Here is an 11,548-nt window from a genome sequence, read left to right as displayed (position 1 = left end):
CCCCCCCCGGTCTAAAATCTGGATTTGGTATTAAAATCGAGAGTTTGAAAGGACTGAAGACGTAGTTTCAAATGAAAAAGCTTGGCATGTTAAATTCACAACGGATTTATGTAGTAACTAGTAGAGTAGGAAACCCTTGGAAAAACGACAATATCTACCTCGTTGTTATTTAGATAAAAGCTCTAAGGGTACCGATTTGAATCGAACATTCCACGCTTGTAAATGGAGGGTCATTTGAAATTACGTCTACAATCTCATAAATATTGCGAGCAAAACGTTTTTTCTAAATGTTGCTAGTTTAGGTTCAGCAAGTTTGACCCTGCAGTTCATGAAGGAGCTCTTCAAGATTTGAAAAGCGGAGGAGCAGGGGGAGAAGGTTCGGTTGGGGAGGGAGAATACAGGAATAGGAAATCCTACATGACGACCGGATCCCTAACCATCTTCTCCGATATGCCCGAGGTACAGCTTTCAGACAGAAATAGAAAAATTAAACTTGAAATCATAATTCCCTCCTTTTTAACGCAATGATGTAGAATTTTAAAAAAATTAAATCTGAAAACAAGTCTGTAAAGGAGGTTTTTTCTTCATTGTTACTTCTTCAATGGATTTACATTATATCCTGGTAATTTAAACTAACTAAATTTATAATTAAATTTTTTTGAAATATGGTTGACCTATAATTAATTAATTGATTATTTAGGTTAAAACCTCGGGACCCAGCTCTCTTCCGAAATAGACAGAAATATATCTTCTAGTTACACTAATGCATAGAACACGGGGCCTGCTTGCTTCATTGATTACTAAGGATGCAGTTTGGAAAACTTCAAGTAACTGTCGGTTATATGAGAATTATTTTTGAAGTTCTGTCAGCTTTAGCTTTAAAATAACATTTTTTACAAATTTTCTTTGAAACATAGATAATTTTATAATACAACCATGTGACCACCCACCCCTGTGCTAAAATAAGTAATTGTTGTGTTTTGAGATTGAAAATTTTCATTTTTATACTTTTATATTTCTCTGTTACTTATTCTATCCCCTACAATATAGTAAAGTTTATCGACTATTCAGTATTTAAATATAGATATATATAATATACATATTCCGTTCTGTGTTATTCCTTTCCTGGCATCCTTATCCCTTCCATAAAACTTGTTTTTACCCTTTTTAGCCGCACTTACTATGCTATATTTTTCAATGATCTTGTTCACATCGTCCGCCATCCCACCTCATCAATCCTCTTCCGCCCTCCCACCTCATCAATCCTCGTCCGCCTTCCCACCTCATCAATCCTCGTCCGCCATCCCACCTCATTAATCCTCGTCCGCCCTCCCACCTCATCAATCCTCGTCCGCCCTCCCACCTCATCATTCCTTGTCCGCCATCCCACCTCATCAATCCTCGTCCGCCTTCCCACCTCATCAATCCTCGTCCGCCCTCCCACCTCATCAGTCCTCGTCCACCCTCCCACCTCATCAATCTTCGTCCTTGTCCTATGTCCCCAAAGAGAAGATTTATACTTGTTATTAAATTTGATTAGAAATTAATTTAGAATAATTTTTACTACTTCGGCAAATAAATTTAATGTTTAGGCCTTAAAATACTATATATGCCTAATAGTTTCATTAACCTCATGCCGTTGATGTTATGCAATTTATTGTTATCTTGTAAATATTATGTAGAAAAATATTTTTGCGCATTTTTATATAAATATTTGTGTAACCTAATCAAAACTAGCTGTAATTTAACTGTAATTGAATGAATATACTAATACCATGAAAAATAAATGCACTTATATATTTCTAGCGTTTTTTCAGATAATAATGTTGAAAAATGGATTTTGTCAACTTTGTAATTTAAGATTTAAACTAAGGGCGGAACATCTCCGCCACAGATGGTTCCAAACAAATGCAGATGTAGTTAAAGAAAGTCGGACTAAGTTTAATGTCAATATCCAGTCAACGGCGGAGACGCGATATCATCTCACAACTGTGGCGGCAGATACGAGGCTTAATTATAAAAAGACAGCGGATTCATCTTATATAGTCAAGAATACGATAAAGGGCGAATACACTCCGGCGAAACCTCTCCGCCCTGTGAAGGGAAAATCCTCCGAGAATCCTGTAAAAAGATTTGTCGACTGGACTGAGGTTGGGATTTCATTAATCTAATCTATTATGACGATATGTAAGGGAGAACACATTAATAAATAAGATTTATCTTTTTTAGAACTTCGCCCTCTAGTATATTCCAGACGCAGCGTTCGGCCCCTAGCTGCAGCGCTCGGTTTCGTTGCAGCCTTTGCGCTTCAGACGGCCTATCATAGAATAAAAGAAAAAATGCTGATACTTGGTTTTAAAAAAATTTTCTGGAGATTGATCATTCCGTAATTTTTTTGGAGATGATTTTTTCTGTATTTTGTATTTCTGTGGTTTTTCTTTATGGAGATTGTCATGGCACTGTTGTGTTGAAAAGTTCTTTCACTCGAAAGTTACAGTTTTTGACAAAGCTTTTTTACAATTTTTTGAAAAAATGATAGACCATTACTGTCTATTATTTTAGGTCCGGGTATCTGGAGGAAAGGGTGGAGATGGAAGAATATCTTTTCTTTCGGTTTATTTAGTTGAATTTGCAGGTTTTCTACACTTTTAATCATTATGTTCGTTTCTCTTCTTTTTTTAATGCATTAATAATACAATTTTTATTTATTAATTTAACATTAAAATTGTTATTTCTTTCATAAATACAATTGAGTGTATTTGATTATTCATTTTTATTTGACTTTTTTTTTCTAAAACCACAGGGTAACCAACAATAATTAAATTAATTGCGTTAATTCTAACCTTCAGAGTAAATTCGATGGTCTTGCATAGGATTATTAACTATATTTTTACCCCGAAAGTCGCTTCCTTTATTGAAACTCATTGTGGGTAACTATGGTTTAACATTGTTATTTACATTTGACATATTATTACAATTCCAAACTATTTATTTTCTAGGTCCAGATGGTGCAGATGGAGGTCATGGGGCTCACGTCATATTTACAGCAGACTCCAGGGTTCGTTGTTTATTTGACTATATTGTTCCTGTTTTTTTTGGGGATATTAGCGCCTACGTCTTTGGGTTTGTCGCGTTTTCTTCTATTATGTTCATTATAACGATAGATTTAGGTAAATAGTCTTATGGATGATAATCAAAATGGGGAAACGTAACGTGCTTTTTCTTTTTCTTCGATTGGTTTACTAATAATGAAAAAAAGTTCTAAGAAGTAAAAAAAAATATTTGCAAAAAAAAATGTTCAATTGTAAATTTTACTTTGCACGAATATTTTGGTTTTTCATTTATGGAATTATGTCATTTTTAGAAGAAGGATTTATCCCATCTGAAGTTTGAGATCAAGGGAGAGAACGGCAGAGCTGGTAGAAACAAGGATATGCATGGTGCAGATGCTAAACACAGGTCAGGGGATTCAGGGGGTCTGAATATACAGGAGGTCAAGGTATCCGGTAGGTTAGAGGATCCTTGAGGTCATTGGTTATGAGAGGTCAAGGTCTTCAGGTGGTCCGATAATCTAAGGAGTCGATCTCCGGGAGGTCAGGGTCTCAAAGAGGATACATGAGAGTCTACTGGAGGTCAGGGGATACGAGAGGGTCTTCAAGAGGATACATGAGGATCTCCAGGTCATAGGAGGTCAGGAATCCAGATTCCAGAAGGGTAGAATCTGTAGGAGGTCAGAGGTAAAGGTTTCCGAGAGGTCAGGGTTTTCAGGAAGTTAATGTTTCCAAGAGGTCGGGGTCAGTATTAAACAGTGGTCTACGGAAATGTTCGCAATGGGTCAACTATATAAAAAGGAGTGGGTCTGAATATGTAAATATGTATGCATTGCATGTATGTGTGTACACTACACTACAGGGGTATGTGCGGGCCAAACATAAACTATAAATGAGATGAAAATATGTCGGGCAATTAAACCGTCTATCGTTAAGATAGGGGTCGACTTCAGAGGTCACAGAGCGATTCAGGTTACTACGAACTTATGGACATTGGACACGATTCAGGTTACTACGAACTCATGGACATTGGACAGGATTCAGGTTACTACTAACTCATGGACATTGGACAGGATTCAGGTTACTACGAACTTATGGACATTGGACAGGATTACCACTGACAATTTACTCAGTTACCAGAAGTCGGAACTTAAGTGTAAAATACTGTTAATTATGAACACTCGATCCCGATATCCAATGTCGGCACATATGATTTAAACCCTAAATTAAAGTATGGCGAACACGGGATATCATAGAGGAATTAAATTAATCCGCGGGTCTTGATAAATTGGAGATCAATGATTAATGTAGAGATCTCACTTCAGATCGTTAGTTCAAGTCTCCATTTAATTTATTCTAGTTTTATTTTAGAATAGTTCCTGTTCCAGTAGGAACTATTGTACGGAACCTTGAGGGGGAAATGGTTTGCGATCTTTCCAAGGAGGGTTGTATGTTTATAGGTAACAAACTAAGGTTATTATCCGGATTTTCAGGGTAAACCTCACAAAAGGGCCATTGGCATTTTTTCAAAGAATTTTATTTATGTTTCAACATGTACATTGTACTCGTCTTAAAAGAATCTCCTAATTAAGAAAAAAACATTATTTACCGGACGTTTGAATTAAAAAGATAAATTTTCCCTTTTTAATCAAAGTCTTCAGCGTCATTTACGATGGGTCAAAAGCGATTATCCCCCTTTTTGATGTCAATTATGGATTAGTTTATTAACTTCTATCTTTAGCGGCCAAGGGAGGTGCGGGAGGGAAAGGAAATGCAAGCTTTAGAACATCGGTTAACCAGGTATTTGTTATTTTAATTTGTAAAAATTAAATAATGTTGTTTTAGTATAAAAGAAACTGATGAACCCAGGGGTAAATATATTTTCTTGAAAAGTAACCTATCAACCTTTTTAATTTTTTTGTTAATTGGGAATGGGAAAATATTTTTAAATTTTTTTATTAAAAATAGAAAAAAAATCTTGCCAGTTGATCTCTAATTTTTTATTTTTTCCCAAATTGTCAAAAACTACTTCAATTCTTGAAAATATTTAGCCCTGTGAGAGCCAACTAATGATAAAGCAGAGAGAAGACGTTTGATAAATTGATTAACGTTTATTTCAGTCTTGATTGTTTTTGAAGAGAATAGTTTCCGTTTTAAGAATCTAATTATTTAGGCGCCTAAAATATCAGAGGTTGGGGCAGATGGAGAAGTTTATGTTTATACTCTAGAACTTAGGTAAATACACCCTGTTACTGTATATTGTCAAGGGTTTAGGATGGAGAAGTTTATGTTTATACTCTAGAACTTAGGTAAATACACCCTGTTACTGTATATTGTCAATGGTTTAGGGTGGATAAGTTTATGTTTATACTCTAGAACTCGGGTAAATACACCCAGCTGCTGTATATTGACAAGAGTTTAGTTTAGGGTTGAGAAGTTTTTGTTTCTAGAACTTAGGTAAATACACCATGCTACTCAGCTACTGTAATTGTCAAGGGTTTAGGGTGGAGAAGTTTATGTTTGTACTCTGCTACTGTATATTGTCAAGAGTTTAGGGAGGATGTTTGAGGTCATTTAAGTCTCAAGCATTGACAAGGCCATCAAAATAACCTATAAATGTTGCTAGCTTGTAAATTGAATATTTGTAATGCCAGGGCGATAAATGGGGTTGATTCATTTAAACTGAGTCGGTATCAGTAGAGTGATCACTAGGGATTAAAAAAAAATCCATTTTTGTTTAATTTGATTGTCTATTATAGTTTAGTTTAATTCTCAAACGTTAAAAAATTTAATCAAAATATTGTTAATTCATTAATTTTTAGAATAATGGCTGACATTGGGTTAATTGGATTTCCTAATGCTGGAAAATCTACTCTTTTACAGGTTTGGAACTTTTTCAGGGTTTATTTTATTGAAAATACCTTTTTTTACTAATATGGGGTCTTTTTACACTTAGGACGCTGTTTCGAGAATTTATTTTCTCATTATTTTCTATTGTATGATATGTATTCATGTAACCCTTACATTTTTTATTTAGGCAATCTCTCGAGCGAGACCAAAGGTTGCAGCATACCCATTTACAACTTTGAATCCTCATATAGGTGATTATATTTACTCAGCAAATTTTTCATTTATTAAAATAGATTCTTACAAATAACTTATCAACGGTTCAGTCCATTTAAGATGGAGGTCTTACTCTTCGTTAAAGAATTTTGATTCATATTGTTCCGTCTTTTTTTCTGAAAAATTTGACTCGACGACTTTCCTAATATTAAAACAACTAATGAAATATATAATAAATGGAAATTCTTAAATTAAAAAGTTTATTTATTGCTACTTGTATTACGTGTATTTGCATTTTTTATTAGGCATGGTAATGTATGATGACCTAGATCAGCTAGCAGTGGCCGACCTGCCTGGTCTTGTACCTGGAGCAAGTAAAAACAAAGGTTTAGGACACGCATTTCTACGCCATGTTGAAAGATGTCGTCTTCTTCTTTATGTAATCGATCTCAGTGCCACAAATCCGTTAGGTAAGCATTATCATGCCGGGGGGGGGGGGGGGAACTTCAGCATATTTTATGCTCCTGCTCAACAACAGTAGTTGAATAAAAATTAATCAGTTGAAGTGAGAAATTGTTGGTAACTTGCCTTTTTGTAACAAATTATTTTGGTTTCATGTCAATTTGTCATTTTATTTTAAATTGTCAGGATGATGGTTGACCGGGTGTTGTCGCTACTACTTACATGGCGGGGGGCGGGGTTCATCTACATATATATCTGTCTAGTCCAAACAATTACTTTTGTAGATCAGTTGCGAGACCTTCAATATGAACTCGAGGAATATTCTCCAGGTTTATCCCTCCGACCCTCGGCTGTAGTTGCAAACAAGATTGATCTCCTCCAGTCCAAGGATACTCTAGATCTACTCAAGGAACGACGATTTACGCCTTCTAATGAACGGATACCAACTCGTATATTTAGCTTTAAAACCGTTAAACGGTTCAACAAACTGGACCTTTTTAAAGGATTTTGTATCAAAGTTTTGGAGAAATCTGAAAAATTGAAAATTACCTCTTTTTGATTCTTATTAAAACTTTACTTATTTCACTGCTTAACAAATCAGTCACTTTTTAACGTTAAATTTGTTTACCAGAAATCTTATATTTTCCATAAAGGCTCAATTTCAGCCTTGAAATCCGCAGTAAAAATTAGGTTGACTATGTTCTTCTTTGTCTCTAAACCTTTGGACTATAACTGACGCAAAAAAATTAATGGAGAAAAAAAATTCTGACTCAATTCATCATAACATTAATTAAAAATAAACTTTGAGCGGTATATCATCCCCCCGATGATATACCCTCAAACATTTTGCAGGACATTTTTTCCTAAAAGTGATTTCAGCCTCTTGTGCTTAAAGGGACTGTTAGAGAAATGTCAAATTACCCTCCATGCGAAGAATAGCTACGTCCGATTTACAACGGTACTCTTGAAACCTTAATCTGATCAGAAATCTGACTAGAAATTGTTTATTTCTGTAAATTTCTCTCCATTGATCTTTTAGGCAAGATATTGGCAAGTCACTTTCGCCGAGAAACCCCAAATAAAGATTAACAGTTTATATTAACAAAACATGGCTATTTAATTCATAATTGGTTAAACTAAGCTTTTTAGGGTACCGTTTTAAATCGGGCATTGTCATCTTTGCAGTGAGGGTCCTTTAATAATTCCTGAAAGATTCGGAAAGCATTGTTGCATCTTTTACATAGTTATAATGTTATAAATATTGTTGTTCTAGACCTGTGATATGGAGGTGATTCCGATATCTGGGAAAACAGGGTTGGGTCTTACTCAGCTCCTGACTAGAGTCAGGGAGGTTCATGATACTACCCTGTTAATACAGGAGGAAGCGGAGGAAGATTTTTGATAAAAATTTCTGACTTTTATTTGCATTAATTTTACCAAAGTGTAGTTTATTCTATTTTTGTGATAGTCAAAAAGCGATTGTAAATGATTTGAACTGTAACGCCTACAAAAAGATTGCACATAAAGAAATTGAATTTTTCTAATAACCCTAGGAAAAAGAGGAAACTAAAAAATCAATTATTGTATGATTTAATGGCGTGAGCGTCAAATTTATAATTTTTTTGCGAAAAAAATTTACTAGGATGCTATGGCTAAGCATAATTCACAAATTGAATTTCAAAAACAACTTACGCTGACAAAATTTTCTTTTTTATATTTATTTTCAGAAAAAATGGCGCAGCTAAATAAATTGGATTTCTTTAAAATTTTGGAAAATGCCCAGAAGGAGGGTTCGGAAACCAGCTTTCCAGATGTAAATTTTCAATTTTTCGACAAGGTTAAACATTTTTATTTTAATGTCAATTCTTTTTTATTCTGGAACAGGGATGTTATTTAGTTAGTCAGGGGGTTGTTTATGTTTATGGTTATTTTGGAAGGAGGCTCGGGAATGGGAATGATGGTAGACTGTAAGTGTAAGGTGCTGATTTACAAATATCTCTATAAAAGATAATACAGTTTTAGGGATTAATCTTTAAAAAAAAATTGATTAAATTAAACTAGAATTTATAAACTTAAGTTGTACCCACTTATTTCTGTTTTTCCCAGAGTTATCCTGTTCGAATTTTTTTACTGATTAGGGCAGAAAAATAAATTTCCTTTTTCTTAAATAGATAGTAAAACGGATAGACATAATTAGTTGGAATATCGCTATAGAAAATACTGGTTTAGAGCAAAACTAATTTTACCCAAACAAACTTTATTCTCTTTTTGCCTTTATTTTTTTTTTTACCTATTTTCGCGCTTTTTCCTTTTTTGAATTTTTATCATTTGTTTTGAATAATAGTATATTTAAATTATCCTGCAGTATACAAAGTATATTCCTTGTTTGTTTAGGATAATGAAGATGTCCTTGTTGGGTCTATTCAAGCACATAAGTTTCTGCTCTCGTTGGTATCACTGGTGTTCAAACAACAGTTCTTTGGAGCTTTTGCATCTTCTGAACAGGAAATAGAAGTGGTCAAGATTGAAGATTGCTCTTATGAAGCATTCAAACTGATGATTGAACTCATCTATGACGACCCTTATGATAAACAAGAGAAAGCATTTCTTTGCAGAGACGATTTTGGACTGCTATTTGAACTACTGATATTGGCTGAGAAATATCAGATAGAAGGTACATTGAATATTGATATATTAACATTGAATAAGATTTTACTGGAATATGTTTTAGGTTTGTCTTATTTAGTGAAGTCAAGACTAGAAACTGTACCCGTGTCTGTTTCAAATGCTCTGAAGGTTCTTGAAATTACTGAACAGTATAAGGATCTTCTGAACTTTGAAGCAACCTGCTTTGCGCTGAGTAGAAGAGTTGCTAGAGCTGTTTGTAATAGTTGGAAGTCTTCTGCTGACGTTCTTAGCTTCTGGAGTTTAAACAAATCTAAAACAGAATTGATAAATGTGTTATTCGAAAAATGTTCTCTGTTAGCCGTAGAAGGGATCTTTAATAATAAGGTACTGAATAGAAATACAACATCTGGGCTTTTGTTCCCAAATAATCAGGCACAAAATACTACAACTGGATTCTCATTCTCATCTCATCAGGCACCAAATACAACATCTGGGCTTTTGTTCTCAAATAATCAGGCACAAAATACTACAACTGGATTCTCATTCTCATCTTATCAGGCACTGGTTAAAACACTTAGGATAAGGAATTTCAAGTTAGTAGAAACATTTTTTCATAAATTAATTAATTTATAGGGTTATATATTTAGAATAACTACCTGCTACTTTTCAAACATTCCTAATATAATGGGGGGGGGTTAAGATTTAAAAAAAATACCCTATTAAATAACTACCTCCTACCTTTCAAACATTCCTAATATGATGGGGGGGGGGGGTAGGATTATAAAAATACTCTATTAATTAACCTCAACAATAAATACTTAGGCTGAAGAGTGTAGATTACCAGAAAATTCTTGAACACCTAAATGCAGAGAATACTGAAGAAAAATTCCATGTTGTAGAGTTCAAGATACTAGATCAGGTTTGAAAATGTGTTTTAGTTGTACACCAGTTCCAGCGTTAACTGCACGTTAGTTTTAATCCACTGAATCTAAGTTGTACAGTTGCACCACTGTAATTTAGTCTACTCAGTAATTTACTAGTAAATTAAAAAATATATCTAAGCTTGTTTATATTTAGGATGGTAAAGTGGAATCAATAAGAGCAAACAAACTTCTATTATCTTTGGTCTCATTTAGTTTTCGATCAAGTTTCTATAGTGTTGCATCGGTGAAGAATAAGAAAGACGAGGTGCATGTCTTAACTGTTGAGAACGTTCCACCCAAAGAGTTTAAAACCATGATCAACATCATCCATGAGTCTAAAGACGAGAACATTAAAACAGAGGTCGGGAAGATGGACCTTAATTCTCTACTTGTGTTACTGACGCTGTTTAATAAGCATTTTTTAGCAGGCGAGTCAAATTTTTTTCCTTCAAGAACTTACAACTTAGAAATTCAGAATTATAAAAGAATTGTAAATAATCCAATTTTCAACTTTATGATAAACTATTCATATTTTAGGGTTTAGTGAAATTGTAAGGTACAGAATTAGTCAAATCTCTTTATCAGCTAAAAATGCAATCGAAGTTCTAGCAGCCATCAAGAGATATGAAAATGACTCAAATCTTGCTTCAACCTGCATTGATCTGAAACAGAGATTAACAAGAGCTGTCAATAGTTGGTCATCACCCGCCGATGTGCTGAATTTCTGGGCGGCTAACAGGAACAACATAGATCTTGTCACTGAAATGTTCGATAGTTGTGTTCTAGCAAACAAGAATATGAATTTTTCAAAATAAAAGTTCTTTTTTAAGGGTTTGACGACGAAAAAATGAAATTTTCAGTTGTTGCATGCAGATTTGGCTGTGTTCAATTCAAATCTTTTTCTTTTCTTGTGTTTTTAAAAACATTTATACTTTCAACAGCTGTAAAATTAACGATATGAGTCAGTCAATTCTTTTCATGTGTGCGCGGAGCGCCAAAGAAAATTTGTTGTTAAGTACCTTGTTTAATCACAGATATAATTACAAGAAATAATCATTTATATATTTTGAAAAAAAAATACATCAAAATACATATATAATTTTAATCATCTACGTTGATAAGGGACAGATAATGTTACGTTTTCTCCTAAAGTTATTTAATATATTATTAATCATTCTAACCAACATTCATAATCTTATTTCATTTTCGATTTTATAGAAGTTCGTTTAAAGAAGATAAACAGGTTATCACTTACTTACTTGGAATACTTGATGAGTTATCCCCAGGACTCCAGGTAGGAGCATAACCGGAATTTCAGTTAGGTCCTCTCGGAGAAGTGATCAAGTCCCCTAGATTTACGTCCTCCTTCTGTAACCTCTTCCACACTAATCCTAGCATAGTAATTCAAGGTGTTAAAGATGG

General features: G+C 34.1%; 3 protein-coding genes across 3 annotated transcripts in view; all 3 read left to right on the top strand.

Annotated features, from left to right (window-relative positions):
* Positions 1 to 1,606, top strand: part of LOC111700965 (AKT-interacting protein) — a 4,457-nt gene extending 2,851 nt beyond the window's left edge. The window contains exons 9-10 of the mRNA XM_023472061.1: positions 303 to 459; positions 701 to 1,606. Coding sequence (XP_023327829.1) covers positions 303 to 459; positions 701 to 736 — 193 coding nt within the window. The 3' untranslated portion in view covers positions 737 to 1,606. The remainder of the gene's footprint in view (positions 1 to 302; positions 460 to 700) is intronic.
* A 148-nt stretch (positions 1,607 to 1,754) lies between these two features.
* Positions 1,755 to 8,201, top strand: LOC111700939 (GTPase Obg). The gene is made up of 12 exons (XM_023472026.1): positions 1,755 to 2,150; positions 2,563 to 2,635; positions 3,000 to 3,058; positions 3,365 to 3,459; positions 4,422 to 4,510; positions 4,792 to 4,850; positions 5,224 to 5,285; positions 5,873 to 5,933; positions 6,088 to 6,151; positions 6,419 to 6,583; positions 6,860 to 6,984; positions 7,849 to 8,201. The coding sequence occupies exons 1-12, from the start codon at positions 1,776 to 1,778 to the stop codon at positions 7,975 to 7,977; spliced, it is 1,356 nt and encodes a 451-aa protein (XP_023327794.1). The 5' UTR covers positions 1,755 to 1,775; the 3' UTR covers positions 7,978 to 8,201.
* On the top strand, positions 8,198 to 10,941 carry LOC111701092 (uncharacterized). The gene is made up of 6 exons (XM_023472241.1): positions 8,198 to 8,412; positions 8,970 to 9,249; positions 9,307 to 9,796; positions 10,026 to 10,122; positions 10,281 to 10,554; positions 10,664 to 10,941. Exons 1-6 carry the CDS (start codon positions 8,224 to 8,226, stop codon positions 10,939 to 10,941), a joined length of 1,608 nt encoding a protein of 535 aa, XP_023328009.1. The 5' UTR covers positions 8,198 to 8,223.
* Positions 10,942 to 11,548: the final 607 nt, after the last annotated feature.

The sequence above is a fragment of the Eurytemora carolleeae genome, unplaced genomic scaffold (assembly GCF_000591075.1).
Source record: "Eurytemora carolleeae unplaced genomic scaffold, Eaff_2.0 scaffold97, whole genome shotgun sequence".
NCBI classification, from domain to species: domain Eukaryota; kingdom Metazoa; phylum Arthropoda; class Copepoda; order Calanoida; family Temoridae; genus Eurytemora; species Eurytemora carolleeae.
This window is presented reverse-complemented; position numbering and strand designations above follow the sequence as displayed.

Coding starts and splice junctions, on each gene's coding strand:
- LOC111700939 (XM_023472026.1), top strand. CDS start 1,776: ATGAAAAATAAATGCACTTATATATTTCTAGCGTTTTTTCAGATAATA. Junction 2,151..2,562: donor GATTTGTCGACTGGACTGAG/GTTGGGATTTCA, acceptor CTATTATTTTAG/GTCCGGGTATCTGGAGGAAA. Junction 4,511..4,791: donor GGAGGGTTGTATGTTTATAG/GTAACAAACTAA, acceptor TTCTATCTTTAG/CGGCCAAGGGAGGTGCGGGA.
- LOC111701092 (XM_023472241.1), top strand. CDS start 8,224: ATGGCTAAGCATAATTCACAAATTGAATTTCAAAAACAACTTACGCTG. Junction 10,123..10,280: donor AGTTCAAGATACTAGATCAG/GTTTGAAAATGT, acceptor GTTTATATTTAG/GATGGTAAAGTGGAATCAAT. Junction 10,555..10,663: donor TAATAAGCATTTTTTAGCAG/GCGAGTCAAATT, acceptor TTCATATTTTAG/GGTTTAGTGAAATTGTAAGG.